The sequence below is a fragment of the Leuresthes tenuis genome, unplaced genomic scaffold (assembly GCF_036924035.1).
Source record: "Leuresthes tenuis unplaced genomic scaffold, fLeuTen1.0.hap1 SCAF_13, whole genome shotgun sequence".
Lineage (NCBI taxonomy): Eukaryota > Metazoa > Chordata > Actinopteri > Atheriniformes > Atherinopsidae > Leuresthes > Leuresthes tenuis.
The window spans coordinates 4948988-4973648 of record NW_027325367.1 but is presented as its reverse complement, the minus strand read 5'-3'; the positions used below and the strand labels follow the sequence as shown (position 1 = coordinate 4973648).

The 24661-nt window shown below is 39.8% G+C and overlaps 1 protein-coding gene across 1 annotated transcript in view; it reads left to right on the top strand.

Moving 5' to 3' along the window:
• The window catches only part of ift172 (intraflagellar transport 172), a 40338-nt gene extending 26192 nt beyond the window's left edge, over positions 1-14146 (top strand). Inside the window, exons 30-48 of the mRNA XM_072362355.1 lie at positions 270-412; positions 632-725; positions 1020-1084; positions 2220-2400; positions 2521-2630; positions 3425-3554; positions 6306-6404; positions 6528-6637; positions 6796-6859; positions 7241-7327; positions 8095-8211; positions 8366-8476; positions 8563-8682; positions 8874-8969; positions 9264-9323; positions 9486-9584; positions 10560-10713; positions 11691-11782; positions 12496-14146. Of these exons, the coding sequence (XP_072218456.1) occupies positions 270-412; positions 632-725; positions 1020-1084; positions 2220-2400; positions 2521-2630; positions 3425-3554; positions 6306-6404; positions 6528-6637; positions 6796-6859; positions 7241-7327; positions 8095-8211; positions 8366-8476; positions 8563-8682; positions 8874-8969; positions 9264-9323; positions 9486-9584; positions 10560-10713; positions 11691-11782; positions 12496-12585 (2022 nt within the window). The 3' untranslated portion in view covers positions 12586-14146. The remainder of the gene's footprint in view (positions 1-269; positions 413-631; positions 726-1019; positions 1085-2219; positions 2401-2520; positions 2631-3424; positions 3555-6305; positions 6405-6527; positions 6638-6795; positions 6860-7240; positions 7328-8094; positions 8212-8365; positions 8477-8562; positions 8683-8873; positions 8970-9263; positions 9324-9485; positions 9585-10559; positions 10714-11690; positions 11783-12495) is intronic.
• Positions 14147-24661: the final 10515 nt, after the last annotated feature.

Genomic DNA, 24661 nt, shown 5'->3' with positions numbered 1-24661 from the left:
GTAAGCACCCTCAAGAGGAGGCAGGTATTGAAACACAAAATATAAAATAAACCACAGCTGTGATAAGAAAACATCTGTCTCCATAGGAAACATTACAATTTTAGACAAATGTAGAGTCGGAAATACTAAGAATATAGCTGTGGACCACTAAATTACACCAAGCAGCAGCTTTATATCGTCTGTGAGACGTTGTCCTCATCTGTATCCCAAATGAATAACTCTTGCGCTAGTTTATACACACATATTTAATGTGTTGGTGTGTGCATCAGGTGGCAAAGAGCCACGGAGGCGCCGGCGCTCAGAAGCAGGTGGCCTACCTGTGGGCCAGGAGTCTGGGAGGAGAGGCTGCTGTCAAGCTGCTCAACAAGTTTGGCCTGCTGGACTACGCCATTGAGTCTGCTGCTAATAACTTGTGAGCATCACAGCAACACACTGACCAATCAGATTGCAGTTAACGTTCATGAACTTGCCTACTGAGAAATATTCAGAGTAAAAGTCAAATCCTTTTGATTTTTTTAAGTAAGTTTCATTAGTTTGGAGTGAATTCTTAATCATGGACCATCATTGCTGTTTGTTCATGTAAATGTGTACAAACATGAGAGGATTACATGCTTCTTCCTGTTCTCTCCAGCTCGTTTGACTTTGCCTTTGACTTGGCCCGCCTTTCATGTAAGGAAAAGATTCCAGAGATCCACCTGAAGCATGCCATATACCTGGAAGATGAGGTAAATCTGCCACATTTCATCTGCTTACAGTCAGCTCTCTGATCATTTAAATTCATCCTTAATCTCATTTATCTAACCAGCTTTGTTTACAACCTTGATGCTATTATGAAATAATGTTCAGCTCTTTGTAATAAGGCCCAAGCTCATTAAAACCTAATGTTTTCTTATTAAGCGCTGAAAAAAGTCAGTTCCCATCAGAAGATAGAAACAGCCTGACATGCTTCTCTTATTACCATTGTTACCAGTTTGATCACCCAGTTTTAAACCTTAATTTTGACATGTTTCATCTTCCAGGGAAAGTTTCCTGAGGCCGAAGTCGAGTTCATCAAAGCAGGAAAACCCAAGGAAGCTGTGTTTATGTGAGTTCTGAAGGAGATGATCTTTGCCAATGCTCACACACACAACGTAGTGTTTTCTGACCAGAAGCTCTGATATCAGACCTGAGTCAGGCCGAAGTTTGGTCCCATAGATTCGGACTCACAGATCGTGCTCTAAGTGCTCAAAGTGTTAGATTTAGTTTGGGCATGTGCAAATGATTCTGTTAAGAGTTGTTCATTTCTCTTGACTGCCCAGTGGTTTAGACCTTTATGAATCCAGTAAAGGTCTAGGTGTTATAGGCCCTGGTGGTTCTGCACCACAACTGATCACTGCAGGGCTACTTGGGCTTCCTTGGAGATGAGAGACACAGCTTGGACATGGACCCGTGTGTACCTCAGCATCACAGGGTGTTTCGACCTTTTACCACAACACACCCTGCACGGGTGATAAGGTCTGGTGGCGTTTCCTGCGGTGACCCAAACAACATCTTTTCTTTTCAGCCATAGCTAATGGCTGCTCCTTTCAGCGGTGTGGGCCAGTTATTTTAGTGTTCTTTGCACTTCCACCTTCCAGCCTCGGTCTTCTGCTTTTGCTGCAGGGTTGTGGTACCGAAGCTTCTTAAGCTTAATTTATACTCTTCCAGAACGTTGTCATTGAGCATTCGAAGTTCTGCGTCGAGGGAACATGTTGCTCTGTAATTCACCACCGTTAGTGCTTTTTATACTTGTAAAATATCTTGAATATGCTTGTTCAATGCACACCTTTTTACTTGTAAGTAAGTGCTTTTATATTAGTATTAGTGTTTATATTTAAACTTTGACTTTCTCCACCACTGATGCTCATAAAAAACTATCAACAGCTGAAGGTCATCAAATGCTCATTTTGTTTTCAGGCATTTAACTTCAAGCAGGAACCGTCTGTACAAATCCTGCATCCTTAGGGTCATTAATGATAATTTCTTAAAGCACTTCTGTTTGTTTTGAGCTGATTTCCAATCCTCCAGATGGCCTCTTTTTTTAGTGTATTTCAGTAAGTTCTGAAACCCAAATTAACCAAACTCTGTCTCTTTTCTGGGACTTGGTGAAAAGGGTTTTTTACGAATAGAAAAAAAAACATTTTTAGGTTTGTTAATATGTGAAAATATGTGTGTGTGTGTGTGTGTGTGTGCTGTTCCAGGTATGTCCACAATAAGGACTGGGCCAGTGCACAACGGGTGGCTGAGGGCCACGATCCAGAGAGTGTGTCTGAGGCTCTGGTCGGCCAAGCCAAGTTCTGCTTTGAACAGAAAGATTTTCAAAAGTCCGAAGCCTTCCTGCTTCGAGCCCAGAGGCCCGAACTGGCAGTTAAATTCTACAAGGTAAGTCCAAACCCAGTGTTTCTTCATCTAACTCACCATTCCTGACTGTACTTTCAGATTCTAAACTATCTGTCCGTCTGCTTTTCTGTCCATTAATATTTGAGTGATTCTGTGTGTCAGGATGCAGACATGTGGAGTGACGCCATGCGTATCTGTAAGGAGTATCTCCCCAACAAGCTCTCCGTGCTGCAAGAGGAGTACGAGAATGAGACCTCCAAGAAGGGAGGGAGGTGAGATCTTTCCCAAAATGTATAATAATTTCCATCGTCTCAGTCCAGACAGTCTTAAAACGATTATTAGATGTGCCTTTATTTACCACATATAAATGGAAAAAACATTACATGTGAACTTGACTCATCCTTTCTTGTTGGACATTATTCTAACAGCTTAAACAGACTCAAAGCACCACAAACCCGTGGTGAACATTTTACAGCCTCCCTTTGGCAGCCCGCCAACATCATCCATGCACAAAGAGTCAGTTTGATGCTTTATTTAAACACAACTCGCATGTTTTCTCAAAGCGAAACTCCCAACGAGGAACAGCTCGTTAGCGAGCAAACCAGCAGCGAGCAGCTCTCATCCTCTCCCCATCGCTTCTCCCTCTTTAATGACGTGAGGGAGAAAACATCAAAAGTTACCAGTGGAAACGAATGAAAAACGAGGGGTTAAAGAGAGAAAAATACTGAATTATTCCTGCAGAGTTAACAGCTCAGGTCTCCTAAGTTCAAGTCCAAGTCCTTTTCTTTTTGGCATATTGCCAGGGAAGGTCGCTAATAGATTATATCTTCAGATGAAAGATAGACGCAGTGTTTAATTCACTGTTGTCCGAGCTAAAGACAAACAGATCATTAACAGGGCTGAGAGAAAGTGTTGGTGTTGCTGTCAGTACTGTTATCAAACCAGGGATAACAAGAACGTCATGTGCAGGTTTTTTAGTTTGTTGCCTTTTGTCTGCTTTCTTATCCAAGATGGTTCTCAAATGAATTAAAAAAGGAGTTATGCCAGCCTGTGTTTGGTGTTTCAGGGGTGTGGAGGGCCTGCTGGAACAGGCCAGGGAGTGGGAGCAGTCGGGTGAATACTCCCGAGCCGTGGAGTGTTATCTGAAGGTGAAGGACGACTCCAACACGGCTCTGGTGGAGAAATGCTGGATGAAGGTAAAGGTCATCATTTATCTCTGCTTAGAACATTTTACAGCCACTCCATTCAGCCTCATTAAAGCTCAGCTTTTTGCTTTATCTGTTATAGAATATAAGATGAAGAGTTTTACTGGATGTACATGAATCTACTTCTGAAACAGAGAGGCTGTGCAGAAATCTGAGCTTCAAAGCTGTGTTTTTCAAAGAAGGCCTATTTTATCCCTAACGTAAACAATGAAGTCATCGAATCTTTCTTCCATGTATTTACTTTCATTCACTACACAGCAAATATTTAATCCGTGTCTGAATATTTCTGAACCCAGATGAATTGCTTTTGAATTCAGCACCGTAGTGAAAAGAATAGAGTTTTGGTTTTGGTTGCCAAGTTTCTCTTGGAGAAACGGGAAAGGTCATCGTGTCACCAGCATCAATAGATTTCCCTCTGCTTGGAGCATGAAGATACACAGCAAGTACTGTGGGATATTGACTGCAGGGCTGTGGGATGAGATCATTTGAAATCTGAATGCTTGCTCTCACAGTGTTGCAGAAGGAAAGGTCATGGAGTCTCAGGGATCAATAGGTTCAACCCCTGTGGGAGTTTGATTAACCCAGAAAATACAGCGTCAGCGTGAGTGACGGGTCGGGAGTTACACTCGTTTGAGTATTGAACGTTTGATCTCCTGATGGTGTTTGAGGAAAGATCACAAGGTCACCAGAATCGATATGTTTCTTTCCTGTGGTGAGCTTGAACGTGCACGTTAGCCTTTATTCTAACTACTTGCTTCCTAATATTTGCTTGGAAGCTAAAAGCAAAGCTATTAGACAGCTGTGCAGAAGTTAATCTAGTCGTGAACGTATTAATCAGTAAAAGCTAACGCTAATTGTGTTCTGACACTGAGACAGATTTTCATCTGTGAGCTGCATATTACAGACTGAAGCTGGAATAATTAGTCAGTTTCTTGATTGAAGGAAAGTAATTGACCATAATTGTAAAAGATTTATTATCTAATCAAACAAAAATTAATTTTTTAGCTTTTCCAATATAAACATTTTCTGCAAACAAATCAATCAATGAATCATAACTGGAAATATTTGTCGTGTGCAGCCGTCTTTCAGATTGTTTGAGCTACAGTCATTGTCCAGTCCTCACCGGGTCTTCAACTGAAGTGAATTCTACCTCAGATGAACAAGAACACATGATATATTACACTGTCATCATTTATTTGTCGTCTCCACGAATCAGCAGCTTGTAGAACCACATTTCCCACCATTTTATAATCAAAATTTGTACTTCTGTGCATGCAGACAAACACGCATGTAGAAAATAATTCATATTCTATTTAAACAGGCGTGCAGTTCTTCCTCATCACAATCCATGTTTTTTACGTATTTTACCTCTAAAGCAAAAGCCTCCTGTGCACTAACTGACATGTACATTAAAATCTCAGTGAAGCAGGAAGAAAACTCACTATTTCAATCTCCTGTAAACTCTGAACTAACTTACCAACTCGAGTAGGGTTAAACAAGCCAACTAACATGTCTGTGGTGGGTTTGGGCTGCGAGGACTCATCCAGCAGTGTATCCGTTGAGTGAAAAATGAGGCAGATGTCACCGGTAATTCCCAATTTTCTATCACCTTGCCTCTGCAAAGTCCATAGAGCCTCCATTGACTGTAGTTACTTTGGCTCTATTAGTAGGTGTGACGCTCCTGAACCTCTGTGATGTCCCAGTGACCGGAGAATTGAGTGCACGCACATGCATGAGCCTTAGAGCTACGCAAAGTACAGTAACACACCCCTCCTGAAGATACTGAAGTGGGATGGTAGCAGTTATTATAACCAGCTCGGAGAGATGCACAGATGTCAGAATTAAAAGAAAAGAAAACAGTCTCACATTAACGTCGATGTAAAGAAAAGGGTGAGAGTGCAGGGCGGGGGGTGGGGTGGACACAGGAAAAAAGCACTACACACTGTAACACAATGCAAGGATAGTCTCTTCATAAGATGCCAGATCTTATGAAGCAAAGGTCTGGTACCAGGGAGACTCGACCACGAGTCCGAGGCCACAGTCTGTGGGATTCATGTCATTTACACACCGAACTGTGCGTGCATGATGCTGCATTTTGTTCATTTTGCTGTGGATGTGCCTGAGAGTCTGTGTCAGGCATTAAGCCAATGTATGGTAACTGATCCACGTTATTTTAAGCAGGACGCCAGCACTAAGGAGAAGCTTGTTGTTTGTCAGGTGTTGGATATGGAAGCAAGCTAAGCACTTAAATAAAGCTCCCTTCTCCCGTGAAGAGCGTTTTTGTGCCATTTTTTTAAACCTTTTTTGTAAAGACGTACAGTTTATCCATAAACTCTTTGCACTGCTGCTGCATTTCAGCTTCTCTCCTCACAAAACGAGTCCATTTTTTCTTGTTCTCATTGGTCCTCTGTAATTTAAATTAGTAGCCAAAGATGCATTTCTGTTATGAAGGCAGAACAGTTAGCTAGTTCAAGGGCTAACGCATCGTGTTAGGCATATTTCTGTTACAGATTAAATCACTTTGGCTTGCCTTAGATACACAGTGCATCATAGATTTGTGATTTTAGATCTGTCCTAAAAATCCTGAACAATAAATCTATGAAAAGCTGCTTAACTGTCCAACTCTGCGATTCGGTAAAACACAGTTCTCCTCTTTTTAATGCGTTTTAAGCAGCTGCTGTTGAACACAAAGAACATGCTTTACTCAAGCTAAACAAGGCGTGTTTGTGGGTGTGTTTCCAGGCAGCAGAGCTGTCCATCAAGTTCCTGAGTGGGGACCGAGCGGTGGAAGTGGTCCAGGTGGTCGGACCGCGGCTCACACAGCTGAGGAAGTTCAATGCTGTGGGTGAAAACACTCACACGTGCACTAAAACACCCAGGTCAAATGAAAATGGCCGCATATGAACAGCTTTAGCTGTCATGTAAATGTTTATCTCAGCGGCCCGTTGTGTTTGTGATTTCAAGGCCGCTGAGCTCTACTTGAACATGGACCTCATCAAAGAGGCGATCGATGTCTTCATTGATGGTGAGGAGTGGAACAAAGCCAAGCGAGTCGCCAAGGAACTGGAGCCGAGGTTTCACAAACAGCAGCACCTCACGCGCACACAAACTGTTGCTATGGTTATCACAGAAATGACACTGGATCTAAACTTCAAATGGATGAGGCTTAAGGAGAAGAGGAATGCTGGTTATTTTCAGTGTAATAACTCATCGGTGATGCTGGTTTTGGCAGGTATGAGGACTACGTGGACCAGAAGTACAAAGAGCACCTTAAGAACCAAGGAAGAGCCGAGTCCGTAAGCACAGCTTTACTCTCTGTTACACACGTGAAGTAAAAAGTTCAATTTTGCCTTGCTATCATTCCTATCCTGAATATTTGGGCCTGGTTATAACTAACTAAGTTTGCAGACTCACCAGAAATGTAATGAAGAAAAATAAAGCTGTGCAGGAAGAAATCTTTCACCTATCTCCAGTTTTTTATTTGTGCACTTTGGGGAGATGACTTTGCATGATTGCTGGACTTCTGGACCATTTCACTGCAGTTCTGCATGTCAGAGTTGTTTACTTTGCCAGAGTCATTTGACACATTTGAACAGAAGAAGAGAGCCTACCTAATGGTCTAGTTTGAATTGGTATGTGCGTCATGGAGCTGAAAATCTGTGTTTGTGACTGTTCAGCTGGTGGGTGTGGACGTCATGGCGGCTCTGGACCTGTACGCTGAGAGAGGCCAGTGGGAGAAATGTCTGGAAACAGCATCCAAACAGGTACACTGCACACGGCTAGTTTACTGTAGCTTTATTTATATGATCTATAGAGTCTGTAACACAGAAAAGTCTTTATTCTCCAACTCAGTCTGAACCCTCTGAGACCAGCTTTCTGTCATTTCTTTAAGGAGTCTTCAGGAATAGTTCTCCAGGCTTCTTGAAGGACATCCCAAAGCTCTTCTTTGGATGTCGGCTGCCTTTTGTTCCGTTCTCTGTCAGATGATCCCACACTGCTTCAATAATGTTGAGGTCCGGGCTCTGGGGAGGATTCATCCCTCCATAAGACCTGTTGCCACTGATTTTCAGTCCACTTCTTGTGTCATTTGGCATAGCTCAGCCTTTTCTCCCTGTTTCCCTTCCTTAAGAATGGCTTCTTGACAGCCACCCTTCCATGGAGACCATTTCTGACGAGGCTTGGGCCAACAGTAGATGGATCAGCTGTTATGTGTCGACACAACACTGGTTCATCCCTTGAGTTACGTGCCTTTTTTTTTTTGCTAGTGTTTCAAAACTTTGGAAGCTGTCAGAAAGCCTGGAAAACTATCACTCAGGACCACTTTAAGAGCTGTAGTAATACTATTTTACAATAGTTTTTTATGGGTTAGAATGTGTTTATTTTCCAGTATTTCAACAGGAAAAATAAATGGAAAACAAATCTCACCCCCCCACTCGTGTTTTTGCTGTTTTGGTCTCTTCTGGGAGCTCCTGTATGTGACTGATCAGGCGTCGTAGTTTGTCTTATTGTCAGTGCTTCATGTTTTTTTCAGAATTTCAAGATCCTTCATAAGTACGTCGCTCTTTATGCCACTCATCTCATCAAGGAGGGTGACGCTTTGAAAGCTCTTCAGGTCTATTTGCAGCATGGAGCCCCCCCTAACCCTCAGGTACACACGCAACATACCTACGATAAGTTCAATTTCTGTATGAAATTAGTAAAAAACCTGCAGATCCCTTTAATTCTTTTAACACGCCATAAAAAGTCTGATGTCTTGTGTGCCTTGTGTTTTTGTGCCAGCTGATAAATGTGTTTCACAACAGAACTTCAACATCTACAAGCGGCTGTTCCTTGATCTGATTAACATCCCTGACACTGATGGACCCGAGTCTTACCACACGTGGGCCGACCTGCGCAACCTTCTGCTGCAGCTGGTGAATCAACGCAGAGCAGAAAAGTCGTCTTTCATCCCTGATGTTCCACAAATAGCCGTAACGCTTCTGTCTATCTGTGATTTCAGGGTGAGAACATGTCCAAGTCAGCCGAGGCCAACTCTCCAGCTCATGAAGAGTTTGAGCAGATGCTGCTGATCGCTCATTACTTCGCCACACGCTCTGCTGCTAAAGGAGTCGAGCAGCTGGTATGTGTAAACACATACGCAAACCGCCTCAATACAGAATATTACAGCACTTTTAAACCACATTCTGGCTTCAAACGTGCAAAATGACCAAAATAACCGTTTTTGCATCCCAGCTGCGGTAATGACTACAAGCTGTATCTGTCCATCTTTTAATGAATTCCCAAATGCTTTTCTTTTGTGTCTTTCTGTAGATCAGTATAGCAGCCAAGCTGTCGGTGTCTCTGCTGCGTCACACTGAACTCATTCCTGCAGACAAGGCTTTTTATGAAGCTGGTCTGGCCTGCAAGGTGGGCCAACTGTTCCACTTTACATACAATCACTGTCCTCAACTAGTCTTTGGAACTGGTTTAGCATTTTTTAATATTCATCCTCCAGTTAGAGCTAAAAAGGACTATAGGTTATGGGTGAAACTCCTTCATGGTGTCTGAATTACAAAGGAAATGAATGATATTACAGATCCGTAAAGTCTGTCTACAAACCCCTAATTCCACTTTTAATGTTCAGTGTTGAGCTAAAATGAACTGATTTGTGAACTTTATAATGTTTCCTGTTAAACATGTTACATTTGTTCATCCTGGCAGGCCGTTGGCTGGGAGAACATGGCCTTCATCTTCCTCAACCACTTCCTGGACTTGTGTGATGTAAGTATCACGCATGCTTTAAAAAAAAAGCCTCTAAAAGCTGAGGAAATACCCTCAAACCCTTGTCTTGTGTCTGTGTTTGATGAAAACACCTGAAATATGACATCCATCCCCACACCATTTCGCTTTAATTGTGAACCGTTTAATTTCTGATTGGTCCAGGCCATTGACGAGGGCACCCTGAACGCTCTGGACCACTCTGACTTCCTGGACACTGACATTCCCTTTGAGGTTCCAGTTCCCACCAAACTCTGTGTCACCGTAAGACATCATCTGCACTCGCACAGCACACATCCACACAGGGAATAACAGGTTGTAGTCAGACTGATACAGACACAAATCAGAAATGGCACAGTTACATTTCACATTCCTCTGTGGTGTTGGTGATCGTTGTTTGTTTGTTTGTTTGTTTATTCAGTCACACAGTAAACAACACATGTTCAGTCAAGTCTTTTAAAGTGACTGAAAAGGCACAGGCTGAAGCATAATGCTAATATTCAAGCCTGTCCTATTGAAAAAAAAAAAATCAAGCTACCCATCAATATGTTTTTTACAAAAATGAATAAATAATAATAGTGAATGAAAAAAAAATAGAGTTGCATCCAATAGAGTGACAGTCAAACAAAAGAACAGTTAAGCAAAATCATAAATAAACACTAAAAATATGAATACTTATAGCCCTCAAAAATTGCTTTAGAAGCCATCCTTTTGAAAACTACTACTACTCTTATCATACAATGAAACCCCAACAACAGATTTGCAACTCCTTTAAATTTCTTTCTTGGCCTTTGGTACAGTAAATTTGCACATGTCTCTTCATTTATATTTTGTTTCTTGAGATGAGAAAAACCTTTTTATGTTGACTGGGAGTAACTTTGATTTAGCTTTATACATTATTTGCATTATTTTGTAATGTACCAGATCATGGAATTTCGTAATATGTGATTTCATAAGCAGTGGGAGAGTATGTGTATAATAATCAGCAGCATCAGTCTTCAGCTGCAGATTCACTGAAGAGATGCGACCGGGTGGTGGGCAAACGGCGGTCCGTTGACCAAATCTGGCCCTCTAATAGTTGTATCTGGACCTGGATGAAGGCTTTATCACATTTATCACTCGCTGTTAAGCATCTTTAGTCAATGACTTCTTGATAGCGCTGAGATATAAACTTAGAGATCATATTTTAATGGAAGTCAGTGTGATGAAGGGAAACACAGCTCTGTGTGTGTGTTACAGGACGCCCAGCGGGAGCAGATCCGTGACTGGGTGCTGATGGTGTCCATGGACCATCGGTTGGAGCAGGTTCTGCCTCTTGATGAAAGGAACACGTATGAAGCCTCTCTGGTGGCCGCCAACACCGGCCTCCGCTCGCTGCCTTGCATTCTTTCTGGTAACAAACACGTGATGACCTCTCTTTGGGCCAAGTTCAGACTACAACAGTAGCAGCGTTGTCGGATGGAAGCACACGACACGTTTCTCTCACATGTTCTCCAAAAATCTAATGAAAAAGGGAAAAGATGCATCGTTAAATAAGCTCTCTGTGTTGTCTGCACGGTGCTTCATTCAGAAGAAGAAGAAGAAGAAGAAGAAGAAGAGAAGTGTTATTAATATGTGTTCTTCTTCTTCCAAGTTAACCTGTTTTATTTCGCCTCACTTTAGTCTTTGGAGCGTTCAGACGTCCTGATCGATCGATGCCGTTCAAACCGCCGATATGACTCAGATCTGAGGCATTATCTGGAGTCGTGGGTTTTTGTTTTTTGGATGTTCTGGTTTTCTTTTTCATGTTCATGTCTCGTTTTTTCCTGTTTTATTTTGGGTAGATCCTGTTTTTTCATTCTTTACCCGCCTTTCATTTGTAATTTACTCCCCAGTATATATTCTCCTGGTGTTCCCTTGTTTTTTTCAGTCAGTCTGTCCATTTACCAGCCAGTCCTCTTGTTTTATTCCTGTACTCTCCTAATTTTCTCTTGTCCTGCTCCAGCAGCGCTTTTAGTTTTGGTTATTTAAGCCTCTGAGAGCATCTGCATCTACATCAGTCCTGTATTTGGTCCGCTGTTGCCTAATCTGGGATAAACTCTTGTAGTCTGAACAAGGCTTTACATGTCAAAGAACTATATTAAAAACAAGAAAATAAGTTAATAAAGAATCACTCTTTAGGGGGAAACTGATCTGATGCAGCGACAAAATGTCAATAACTGAGAAAATTCATCAGATATTTTGTGACAAACAAATCTGAAAATGATTAATTCACACAAAAGTCTGAAATCCCAGGACCTACGTGTACATAATAAAGTATCATTATCAACAGTCACATTTAAGACACTTACTCGGTGTGTATGCCTCACTGTGTGTTTTTTCTGCCTTTAGGCTACCCAGTGCTGAGGAATAAAATTGAGTTTTCAACAGCGGGGAAAGCAGCCAACAAAGAAGACTGGAACAAATTCCTCATGGCCACAAAGGTGAGACCAGACAAACGGATGCTGTTTAAGTTAAAGTGTTCCTTCACAAGAGAAATATGACTCTGCAGAGACGCCTGCACTCATTACTGCTCATTCCTGTTCAATAATGGGCCTTGAGTTTTAAAACGGGGGGAAAAAAAGAAACAATGGGCTGGCCATCAACAAGGAGATGATTAATTCTCGATATTATCAAGATAATGTAACGTTTTACCACCATTGAAACAGATTATACACACTGAGTATGTATATGGATTTACTGGCCTTTTATACATACATTTGCTCTTAGTTGTGTTGGTCCTGTTGCTGGTCCTTTAGCTTTGCTCTGCTGTTGTTCAGTGCAGCTGTGGTCATTGTTGTCTCCCTGTGCTTCTTTGCTTTCCATGATTTTTGGCGTTTAATCCTCTTTGCTGTGAAACCGGTTTGTTGTCGGCGCCTCCTGGCTGAAGTCGGCTTGAGCCAACTATAAAATCAACGTTTTCACCGGAGCCTGTGTGCTGTTAGCTTTTTGGAGGGCTGCATGAATATTTATCTGCGTTGAAAAAATGCAATCTGCGGCTCCCTTTTTAAACGTATAAAACAGCTCTTAGAAAGAGAGGTTGAGGCTTCATTATTCGTCTTTGGATGAAGGTTTATTTTTTGTTTTATGAGTCATTCCTTGACTTCTTGCAGCATCATTATCTCACTTTGATCATTGTTTGTGTCCATCCCTGCAGACCACTCATAGTCCAGAGTGTCAGGACGTCCTGAAGTTCATCAGTCAGTGGTGCGGTGGTCTGCCGGCACTGGGATTCTCCTTCCACTAACAGAAAAACTCTCCAGCTTCGTAATCTTTTGCGTAATTTCTCACTTCCATGTTTGTTGCAACAGTTAACTTACCGAGACATTCCTCTTCCTCCTCTTTCTCATCTTTTGTCTCTGTTACATATCTAATTTAGATTTTCTGTATTTTTGACCCTTCATGAGAGTTGCCATGCTGTTTCAGTCTCCTCCACATGAAGAATTGAATGTAAAGTTAATTATTTTTTGACTAAAAACTGTCAAAATTGATTATCAGAACCTGCCTAAAAAGCACAAAATGTGTGATATGTTTAAAATTTGTTCAAGAACAGTAATGGAACTTTCTAAATAAAGTTGAATATTACTTTGGACAACAGGAGTAGTTATTTAGGGGTTGTTTCTTTGATGTAAAAATAGATATGAAGCTACAGCTTGTTAGCTTAGCTTGGAGCTGACTGGGCTTAGTTCAAAACTATTAATACTTGTTAACTTATTTATTCAGTCCAATGTACTTTAGACTTTTACCCTAAAATCTAAAAGTTGTTGGCCAACAAATGCAGATCCTTTAGCAGCGTTAGCTGTTCCCCTTTCCCAGTTTTTACGCTAAGCTAAGCTAAGCTAAGCTAAGAGACTCCTGGCTCAGGCTACGTATTTACTGTATAAACAAGACTGAAAAAGAGTATTTACCAAAATGTTTTACAATAGTTAAAAAGGCTGAATACTGTAACAGCAAAAGCACAATTTGAAATAATATAAATGCCATTTAGAAACAAGCAGCCCCTCAAATTTTCAAAGTAAAAAAGATCATTTTAAGATCCAATATTAGCATCATAAAACCATTAAGAATTAACACCTTTAAATACCTAAAATAACATTGAAATGTTTTCAGTGGTTTTCGTTTGCAGGCTTCTAATCCTGTTTAAAAAGAAAAAGGTTGTTTACATCTGATATCTTGTCTTTTTCATCTGCGGCTTTTAACCCCAAACCCCTGTAGACTCTGGTGAAGCCTCTTATAAACAGCTCATACGCACACACACAGATATTTTAGTAATCTACCAACAGAGATTTAATAATATTTTTATCCAAGTGTGACTTGTTGGATTATTTTTAACCGATTGATGCTCACTGGAGGCTTTTACCAGGGCACTGCATGCTTGACTCATTTGAAAAGGAGCTTTATATCACAGAATAATCAATTTATAGGTGTTTTCTTCTTGATATTTAATTATTCCTGGTCAGTTTGTTGGGTTTTTTGAGCCACTGTCACCACTGAAATGCATATCTCTTTGTTTCTGTTTATCTTCTGTATAATTTCCTCCTTCAACTTTCTCTCAGGATGGCGTCTCTGAATAAAAGCCAAAGGTTTCTGTCTGATTTTAAGTTAAGGAGTTCTCCAGCAGGTGTTATGACTCTTAACAATAGGACACCATTAAACTCTGCTGGTAGTTCAAAGGACTATTTAATGTGCTCTTCTTTAATGTGAATGTGTCTCTGAAGCCAGTCGTGTCTGGTGATGCCTTTACTGTGTGTTTGATATGGAATGTATTTTGCTTAATAAAGTTCAAATAAAAATAGTTTTTAAACATTCTTCAGACCTATTTGTGCTGATGTTACTCATATATACTCATAAACCATCATATTGTCAGCTTTGGACACTATTATAAGTAAATGGTTTTAAGAAATTGATACTTAATTCTTTTGATTGCAAATGTAGTCGTTTACAGTGTGTTGAAAATGTCTTCTCTCCCATTTACTTTGCATTTCATAAGAAAACAGCTCTAATAGTAAAAACATGCTGCCTGGATACAATCGGCTCTTCAGGAGGGCTGCAAGAGATAATAAATGCAGGTTTTATCTGTAATCATGTAGGTTGCATCTGTCCGCTGACAGTATATTTCCCCTTTCAGCGCTCATTCAATAAGTGTGATGGAAATAATGTCCGCATTAAGCTCCTGAGGGACCTTGTTGACCTCCATTATATAGACAATTTTATATATATATATTACCCTTAAACCACGTATATTACAGTTATTTCACTTTTACACTTTATTTGTTTCTCCTTATTCTGCCTTTTTCTTATCATACAGCTGTTTGGCATCTGTTCATGTTTAAATTGTATCTTTTTGTCTGTTTTCTGTCTCTCTGTCAGTCATTTTCTCTGATTCTCTGTTATTTTGCATCTTTTCATGATCTCTTATATTACCGGGTATGTTTTGTGTCTCAGTAGTTTTTAGTGTTTTATACTTTCTCTTTTTTTTTGTTGATTTTGTTTGTACGTGTTATGTGTCTTTTTTTTGTGTCATTTAGCACCTTTTCATAGCTAAATAGAGTCTCTCTGTAGCAGTTCCTTGTTTCTTTATAGTTTTTAATCTGTGTTTGTGTTTTTTTTTTCTCTTTTATCGTTATTTGACACATTTTTGGAGTAAGTTGGCATCATTTTGTAGCCCTGAAATTCTTGTCTTTTTACTTGTTTCATCTCTTCACTGTTGTTATGCTTCTTTTTGTTGTGAACACAGTTTTCATCAGTGTTTTGTGTCTCTGTGCTGCCGTTTTGTGTCCTTGAGGTTCGTTTTGTCTCTCAGGAGTCAGATGACGTCTCTTTTTGTGAAATCTTACAGGTCAAGTTTCAGGTTGACTTTTTGGGCCCCTCCAGATATCCCTCATGGTTTCTCAAGCTGTGAATGACTGATGCTACTTTTATTTTGTAGCACAGCAACACATTACAGCAATCAGACATCTTACAAAAATCTCCCCCAGTGACCTTCACAGCCTGTGCATTAACACCTTCTGTTATAGTTCATCAATTTGGACACAACACTAAAGGTTGTCCACATTAAAAGTTTCTTATAATGCTGAATTTATATTTTTTAGAGATCTGAAACAATGAAATCACTGACCAGGACTTCAGAGAATAGATATAAAAACAAAACGGTTGAAAAATAACAGAATTAGATTGTTTTTTTTAAATATTTTACATAATAAGTGAAATATTCAGTCAATTATCTATTTCTTGTCTTCTGTAGACCCTTCAGCTTGTCATCGCTGATCATCTCTTACTTTTGTTTTTTAAAAGGATGTCTTCACGTGGAAAGTGCTGCTGGCCTTTTTGGGTTTCTTTGCTTGCTTGTTTTGGGACTTGGTTGGTTTAGAATCGACACAGGAAAGACCCACGAAAGTCAGGGGAGTGTATCCTCTGTGGAGCTGAAATACTGGAGGTAAGATGTTTTACTTATATCCACAGAGGTTGAAGGGGGAGCTTTATTGGTTTATCTCTGTCTTAGCTCACAGCGGATGTGATCAGACTCATGTAAGTTGGGCTGAAAGTCAATTATTGTGTAAAGGTTTCTTTTTAAAAGGCTAGTTTGAACTCTCTTCAGTATAAAAAGATCATTATTTTGTTTCCCTGAAGAGAAATTGATTTGTTTTTCAAGTCCGATTGAAATCCATTGCAGGTCTTACGATTTTCATGTCTAAGACGTTCTTCTTAATAAACTGATATTTAAAGATATTGTTCAGATTTTACCTGATTTTAAAGTAAACAAATGTACAACTGGGAGAGAATATTCTTTTATGTGTCATAGCATGCTAAAATCATTACACTTGATTTATAAGATTCAACTACAAATTGTTCATATAGCCCAGGGAAGATGAAGCATTGACTGTACATACTTTTGGCTTTTAAAGCTGATCTTTGTGAATAATCAAAGTAAAAATTTGATAAAACAAAACTGTAGAACAAAAAAAAAGACGACACAATATGCATTTGTCTGATTCGTTTATTTGGTGCTTCAGGATTCTTATAAAACACTGTTACACGTTAACTGAGTATAAAAAACCATAAAGATGCACAGAAAATATGTATCAAGACTGTAAATGTTAAGATAACCTTTATTCAGCCCAGAAAAGTCTCATTGATTTGATAGTTTGTAATAGTGTCCTGCACACTAACAACACGCTACACATACAGATGTTTGACAAATGCATGAAAAATGTGAAATAATGTCAATAAACTTTGTCCCAAACTCTAAATTAAACAACAAAAAATATACCTTTTTTAAGATTTGTTATTTAAGAACACAAAAAATGACTGATTGTTCTATATTTACAGAGTAATCAATTAATTATACAAGGAGAAACATTGTAAAAACAGGAAGCCAAACTGTAACACAATGGATCAGGTTACTTTTATTCAGCTGAGTCAAAGTCTTTTAGAGACCTCCAAAAGCCTCAAACTCGAGCTGTGCCAAGTGCAAATGAAATAGTTTACAAAGTAATTAAAATGTATGTTGTTCGCATTTTAAATATTCAGTTTGATGTCTCTGAAATCTAATCTTAGATCAGCTGTATATTCACTCACTCCATGCATAGCATGCAGGTTTCATCACTCTTATTTCCCAGCAGAGCTTCTATACATCCGCGATCAATATTAAAGCCTGTGTGTTTGGGGAAAATACATTAGTAAGTAATAACTCTGGAGATTTCCTGTTCAGCTTCTAAACATCCTCACCTCCACTTCAGTCTGCTGAATCTAACCCTTATATTACACTCACTCATATTTTCCTTTAACCCTTCGAAAAGGTTCCTTCGTGCTCATATTTGCAGTTTACTGTCTCCGTCCTTCCAGATCAGGAGACTTTACTCTCATTGTAGTGTTTCTGTGCTCTGAACCATTTTCATTAGGATCACTGTTTAAGTAACAATACTGAAGCAAAGCACACCAACATGGATCCATGCAGGAAATTAACAGGAAACACAGGAAGAAGCATTGTGTACATGTTTTCTTTGTAATTCTGGTGGTAATTTGGATTCGTAAATTATTAGTGGGCGTTAACACCCTTTTGTCTTTTCTGCATTCAACGGTTGCCTCTAATCTCCCTTAAAAAGCTAATTTAAAACCAACGTCTCGGTGAGGACATTAAGTAGGTCTGCGTGTCGCGCTGTACCGCCAGTCTTCTCCGAGACCACGAATTAAAGGGGATTTTTCGTGATTTAGGAGGCTGACGTAAGTGAAATTCAACAGGACAGAAACACAGAGATGTGGATGAAGCAATGTTTTCAGATGTCACCTTTAGCAGGTTTTAATTTAGCCCTATTATGTTCATCCTTTGTTTTTCTTTTTGAAGCAGATAGAGGCTGCTTTGTTCTGAGCTCTGTAATGAAAACTCATTTAACTGTTTTAATCTTTGGCATATTTGACGCTGAATATTTGAGTAAGACCTGTGCTGCTTTCCCTTATGCAGGACCAGATTATCTGTGACCTCTGTGGTGCCTCCTAGTGCATAATCTATAGTTTGTTTACATGCAAAACAAATCACTTTACAGGTAACTAAATTGGTTTGGTCGCAAAACAGCTCAGATCCTACAGGCTAGAGGAAATAACTCACTATTTCTCAGCTAAAACTGCTCAAAATCGACAAATTTGGCAATCTTTATTGGATCAGAGCTGACGACCGAAAACTGAGCTGAATGTGCCTGACATTTAGCTTCAGATTGGATCGATCAGCTGGCAGAAATATGAGTCTAGGATAGACAAAATAATAGGTTTATAGGCAGCATTTTGTTTTTTAATCATGAAAAGCATCTGTGATTAGAGCATCACATAAGAAACAACTTCTAGAAGTTACTTGAATTTCAACTCCAACCTGTTCAGTTCCCTGTTGGGATTAAACTTCTCTGTCTGATCATGTGGTTGACGAAGAGCACGAAGACGCTGCCATTGATTGACGTTGGTTTTCTTCTTTACACAATTTTGGATTCAGAAAATGTTCAGAAAAGATCTGAAGGTTTGGAGCTTAATAACCCTCCCCCAGCTGGCAGCACAAACATCTTTCACCCCTTTCTGCTTAGGTTTATATGCGAAAAAATATATAAATTGATGAGATTTAGGGAGAGATCGAGGATTGGGTTAAAATGTAGAAGAAGAAGGTCTCCTACACCCAACCATCAAACTGTCACCTGACTCCTTTGCACCTGTCATAATCACTCCATCCACTTAAGGGCGCTCTCAAAAAATGTTATCCTGCTTTTACTTATTTTTGCCTCAGAAATGGTGGGAATGACATCAAACCCATCCAGTTTCAAGTAAAAACTGAAGGATATAAAACACAAGTGGATAACAACGCACTACGTTGTGTTCAGTGCAAACAAATACCACAGTAACGTGAAGTACTAATAAAAAGCTTTAACGCAGCTACCACCAGTTTTTAAACCATGTTGAATTTGGAGCTGGTGGGTGCTTTTTTTGTTGGAAAAACGATTTTGAGGATTGTGTTAGTTGATCTTTCCTATTGGGAACACTGAAATTTCAACTTACAAGTTCAAGTCGAACACACTCGAAAGGTCACAATGCTGCTTCACAGATGACCTATAATGTTATTTTCAATTGGAAGACATCTGGCGGACATAGGCTACCAAAATGTCTCTTAAACCATCCTAAGGCCCAAAAAAGTCATCGCTGACAGATTTGCCTTATTGCCTTATTTAATATGCAAAGATTTAATCCGCTCGCCCTTAACTCGACTCAAACACTCTTGATTTTTCTGCTCGACCATGTTAGTAAAAAGTGTTGATAATCTCCAGCTTTGACAAGTTAGCTTCTCCCTGCAAGTTGATGGGATGAATTAAAATGGTTAAAAATGGTTAAAATTGTCTTCAAACTATTCTTACTGCAGTTCATTAAATGGCCAGCACATGTAAAAAGATGTTTATTGTCATATTTCCAACTAAAACGTTGAATAAATGGGAATCTTGAGTGCACCATCTAGTGGTCAGTTATGATACTGCATCAAACTCCTCTTCACTGTCATATTTATTCAAGACAGCTATGCTGTTGAGTTAGAAATGGACAAACAGGTGTAAATCCCACATTATCATCTTTGAGATGGTTGATATTTGGTGACTCTCTTGGCATTCACCGCGTGCCTTAATTGTATGGACATTTAAATCAAGGTCCGCTGTGAACACGAAGAGAAACAACCCACATTCCTCTGCTGTCCCCCCCTCCCTGCTCTGAAATATTCTAATTCAACCCAGTATTTCTACTTATTTCTTGTTTAATGCAGCACTGCAAAATTTACAGACCGTTTAACTGGTGAGCCTCAGCACTTTATGTCAGATTTTTGGGTTTAGATTTTGCCCTAAATGCCACATTAACACATTTCATTATATTGAGCTTGTAAATCTCATGACTGAGTACAGACCTATGAAATGTTAACCGTATTACCCCTGTTTGGGGCACAGATACTGACTAAATGTAATACAAATGCAATTCTGACCTTGATTCTGATCATCACCAACTCATTTACAGATAGTAGATTAATTGCTTATTTCACCAAATATCGTGGTTAAGGTTTACATATGGTACATTATTCTGTAAGGTATATGATTGTGGCTCATTTGCTGCAAGGTTTACTCTCATCGCTGGCCCACTGCAGTGTTCTGTCTCCTCCTGCAGTCCAGACAAGCAGCTCAGGAACATTGTAGTGAATTATAAATGGCTTTAAATATGAGTTTGAGTGTATGTGTGTCTTTCTGAGTCCAGCGATAAACTGTCCAGGATGTCCTGCTGACCTCCAAGTTGAGACAATAGCACTGTTAATCCGTCTATGTAGAAAATTCCACTGCAAATTCACTGAATTGAAAGAATAATACATGTTTTAGCACCTTCAAATACAAAGGCTGACCATTTTTTCCAATTAACAGAGCAGTTCTACCCTTCCGTTTGCGTTTTGTGGGTTTCAAAAAGATCTTTTGAGAAGGTTAAACCATTCTTTGGGCATTTTTTTTTAACAAGAGAAAAAAATTGTGTATCAAATTCCTCCCCATTTGAATTTATGTCCGTACTCCATCACCAAAAAAAAAAAAAAACCCATCCCTAACACCTGCAGTATAATGCAACTTCACCTCCATTAAACACAGACATGACGCTCACTGAAATTGATTGTCTGACTGCAGCAGGTGTAAATTCTCTGTAAATTGGTTTAGGAAACCAATAATAGTTACTGGTAGACTTCAGAAATGTAACAATACATATAATGTTGATATTTGCGGTTTAAAATCGTGTTAAAAACAAATGTATGGTCCTTTAAGGAGCACTGCGGACCATGAGCATTATCCTCCATTATCCAGGCTGCAGCAGCCATAATGTACGTTCTTATACACCACTGCATTAGTGACACAGCTGCAGGGGGAGGAAGCTGCAGCTGCAGTTTTACTCATCATCCCACATGAGGACACAATCCTGTCAGCTCCACACACAAAAAGAAATCAGGAAAAAGGCGGATCAAATAAAAAAAATTTGCAGATGGAGCAGCAGCAGCAGCGTCTGCGCTGCTCAGCGGCTCCCCGGCAGAGGAGGAGAGATGGACCCATCTGCAGCCTCATTAAACGCCGAAATGCTAATGACCCAGATAGCTCATGTAGGCTAAAATGAAGAGGGGAGGAGGGGGGGATGGTTGGCTTTGTGGGGGTCGGGCGTGAGTGTTTTGGAGCCGATATTAAACCCATTTAAAGGCTCAAGTGCAGACACAAAATTACCCAAATTATAACAAAACAACACAGACATCAATTGGAATAATGAATGAATATTGTATTTTCTGTTTTCCGGATCAGAACATCAGATTAACCAACATGCAGAATGGCCTATTAGAGAGAAATGTGACATTTTATGCGAATGCCTATTTATAATAAGGTTTTTTTGTGTGTGCGTTAATTTCTGCGCCTGAGAACTGAATTTCGTTCATATTTGAGAGAAAAGACAGACAGTTCTCAGTTCCGCAGAGCACGACGGCATTGCGGCTTTTCCTGTAAGATATTTAGCGCAAATGAACGAGCTGATGGACGCTTTAAAACAACCCGACGCCTTTTGAAATGAACAAAAGATGCACAATACCGAACAATACCTCGCAGCTGCAGGGAGCAGGGCAATGGCGTAATATTATTTTAACATTAGCGATACATTCTGCGGCTTTGATGTTCAGAGAATATAACCCAGACCTTCATTAAATGCATCGATGCAAGGATCTGTGTGCCCGGAGATGAAGGCTTTGAACCGGCTTGATTTGCGTGCGCCGATCGGTCCGCGGTCCTGTCCATGAAGGGATGCTGAGGATGCGGAGGGATGATGCGGAGGTCGGACCGTCCTTCTTCTGCAGATGACCTGAAAAACGACTGCCCCCCACCCCCCTCCAAAGAAACTCATGAAGCAGAAATAGTCCAGACCCATAAGAGTACCACAGCCAAACAAAATCCTGAAGCCTCATATATCAGGTTTTGTGTGCGCTGGGTGAATTTCGTGGAGCTGTATGTCAGGATGGAGGCTGAGAAGTTGGGCGCAGTCAGATGGAGGAAGGAGAGAAGAGAGCGGAGGGGGTGGTCCTCTGATAGAGAGGGAGACAGATGAAGGCAGGTTTTTACATCCTCAGCTTCAGCTTCCAGCTCTGCCCTCCTTCTGCTTTCCATCCCCCTCCTCCTCTTCCTCTGAGGAAGGAGGGAGGAAAGATGGAGTGAGAGCAGCTCCCCAACCAAACCAAGAGAGAGACATGGCTCTCCCAATCGGACTGTGGTTAATTTAGGTTAATCCAAATGGTTTCAAGAAACAAAACAATAAGCTACCATGGCCAAAAGTATGCGGACACGCAGGCTACAGCCATATGTTGCTGCTGAGCATGTAATCCCCGAAAGATGGAAGCAGTCTCCACTCAGCTGGTTTCAGGCTTTCCGACAGATTTGGGCAACATGTCTGCAGAGAATTGCTGCCATTCATCCTCAAGTGTTGGTGAGATCCAGCTCTGGTGTTAAGTCTGACAGTCTGTTGACATTCCTATTCACCTAAAAAGGTGCTGGAGGAGGTTTTCCATATGGGATGTTTGCTGTATTTAATCATAATTCAAACAGCCATGACCAGAAGAACCAAGAAAAGGGTTGTGTGTCCTAATACTTTAGACTTTTGATCCATCATATCAATGTGTGCTGATCTGATTATTTGGGTCAAGTCAAGACTAAGGATACATTTACTTTATTGTGTAACATTGTGTATCAAATTAATTATAACACAAAATAACCAAGTACAGGTGACATCTCCGTCTATTCAGGTGCAATTCTATTGGAAATAATACTTACAAATATCTATTTTGGAGGTTTTAAACCCTTAAACTCCACATTTGTTTTGCTTTTACTTTAAGATTTATGATAAGACGTTATATCTCAGAAGATACATAATTAAGTGAAAACAGCTAGTTACAGTTATAATAATTAATCATCTTTCCAGAGCCGCAAAACTGATACAGTCGTGTGAAACAGAAAGTCCACTCTAATATCTGATAAAATCATCTGGTCTTAAAATTGAATAAATACAACCGCATAATGTGTAATTACTGATCCAACAGAAACTGAAACAATATACAGAAACAGTGAGTGGAAAACCCTTAAAATCCACCCTTACTGCTGACCAAATACACCTGATTAACTGATCATCAGTCAGTGTGAGCAGCTCTATAAAAGCAGCAGTTTAAACAGATGAAAGGTGTGTGTTAACATGATGCCAAGGAGGAAAGACATCTGTAGGCCTCAGTTAGCATGTTAAAGGTTAAAGTTCATGACAGCACAGTTAGAAAAAGACTGAACAAGGATGGCTTGTTTGGAAGGGCTGCAGGAGAAAGCCTCTTCTCTCTAAAAAGAACATGGTCATCTGTCATATTTGGGCACATCAGCACAAACGTTTCAAGATAATAAGAAGTGTAAAACCAAACTCATATAATAGGTCATGAATCGAAGCCACTAAAACCTGTGCCACTCCTCCGGTCTCTGGGGTTGGTTTTCATTATGGTTTTTCAGTTTTACCTTCAACACGAGGCTCTGCTGCACTTCCTCAGACACACTGAATGGACTCTAATCGCATTTCTGAAGTAACACAGGAGTCCACAAATCTCCTCCGTGGTGGAATGTGAAGCTGTGTGCAGACCTGCTGAATTATTGATGAGTTTCACCTTCACAATCACGCACTGAAATTAACTTTTTTTCCAATAAAAGCAGCGCTCCTCCCGGGTTCTTCCATACGGCTCAGTATCTCTGTCCCTCCATCCCTTCCCCCACCAGGCAAACTGGGAACTACCACTTCCAGTCTTTAAAACCGGTCTGACATAAACAGTTGCATCTTTTTCCATCCTATAAACACTCGAGTTGAATACATACACTCATTTTTCATCTGTCGGCAGATGTAAAAGCAAATACAAATATCTCCGTTTCATTTTAATTACTTTAATAACCTTTTTGTACACATCACTCTCTCAACGTCTGTTAAATGTCCTGGAAGTAGAATTAAATTGTTTTCTTTCTATATCTGAAAATGTAGTTTAATTTCTTACGTGACATCTTTGAAAAACAACAACTTTATGCCTTGATTTGCTTATTATGTGTACATTATCAACTCAGAATGACCTGATTTGGGTAAAAGTCAAGTAGTTGTGTGCAGGTAACCAACGAGGAGGCAGAATAACAGCAACTATTTCAAAAACCAGGAAGAGAAGAGAAAAATATTTTTATTCATGATTTGATTCAGAAAATACAGAAGACTTCTCATTATTTATGTAGTGACTGCACCTTAATGTCACTTTACTATCAAAAACGTGGTTGATTATGTGCCTAATTAACTTGGAAACAATTACACTTAAGGCATTAACATGGAAGAGAACATAATGCTTCAGTCTAATTACAGCTAACTAAAATAGTGGTTATATTCCTGTGCTTTGGATTAAAGTGTATGACCTTTGGATAACTAGTTTTAAAGTGATTTTAGAGGAGCTACCAACATTTTGTTGTTTGCTTAAAAAGTATAATAAAATAATAAAATGTATTTCTTTTATATTTTTCATTCAAATCCCCATAAATAATAAAAAGGAGAAAAACAAAGCCAGATAAAAACCACATTAATGATCCCCTACAGCTACTGTTAGTGTGATTATAATTAGTTTAGGTCAGTGTGATGCAGAATAAATCTCCTGTTCTGAGAGTTTAAAGTGCTGACATGTGTTTTAAAAGTCTGGTTTTAGTTGAACTAACACAACGACTAACTCCAGACCCAAGGGATGAACCAGTGTTGTGTCG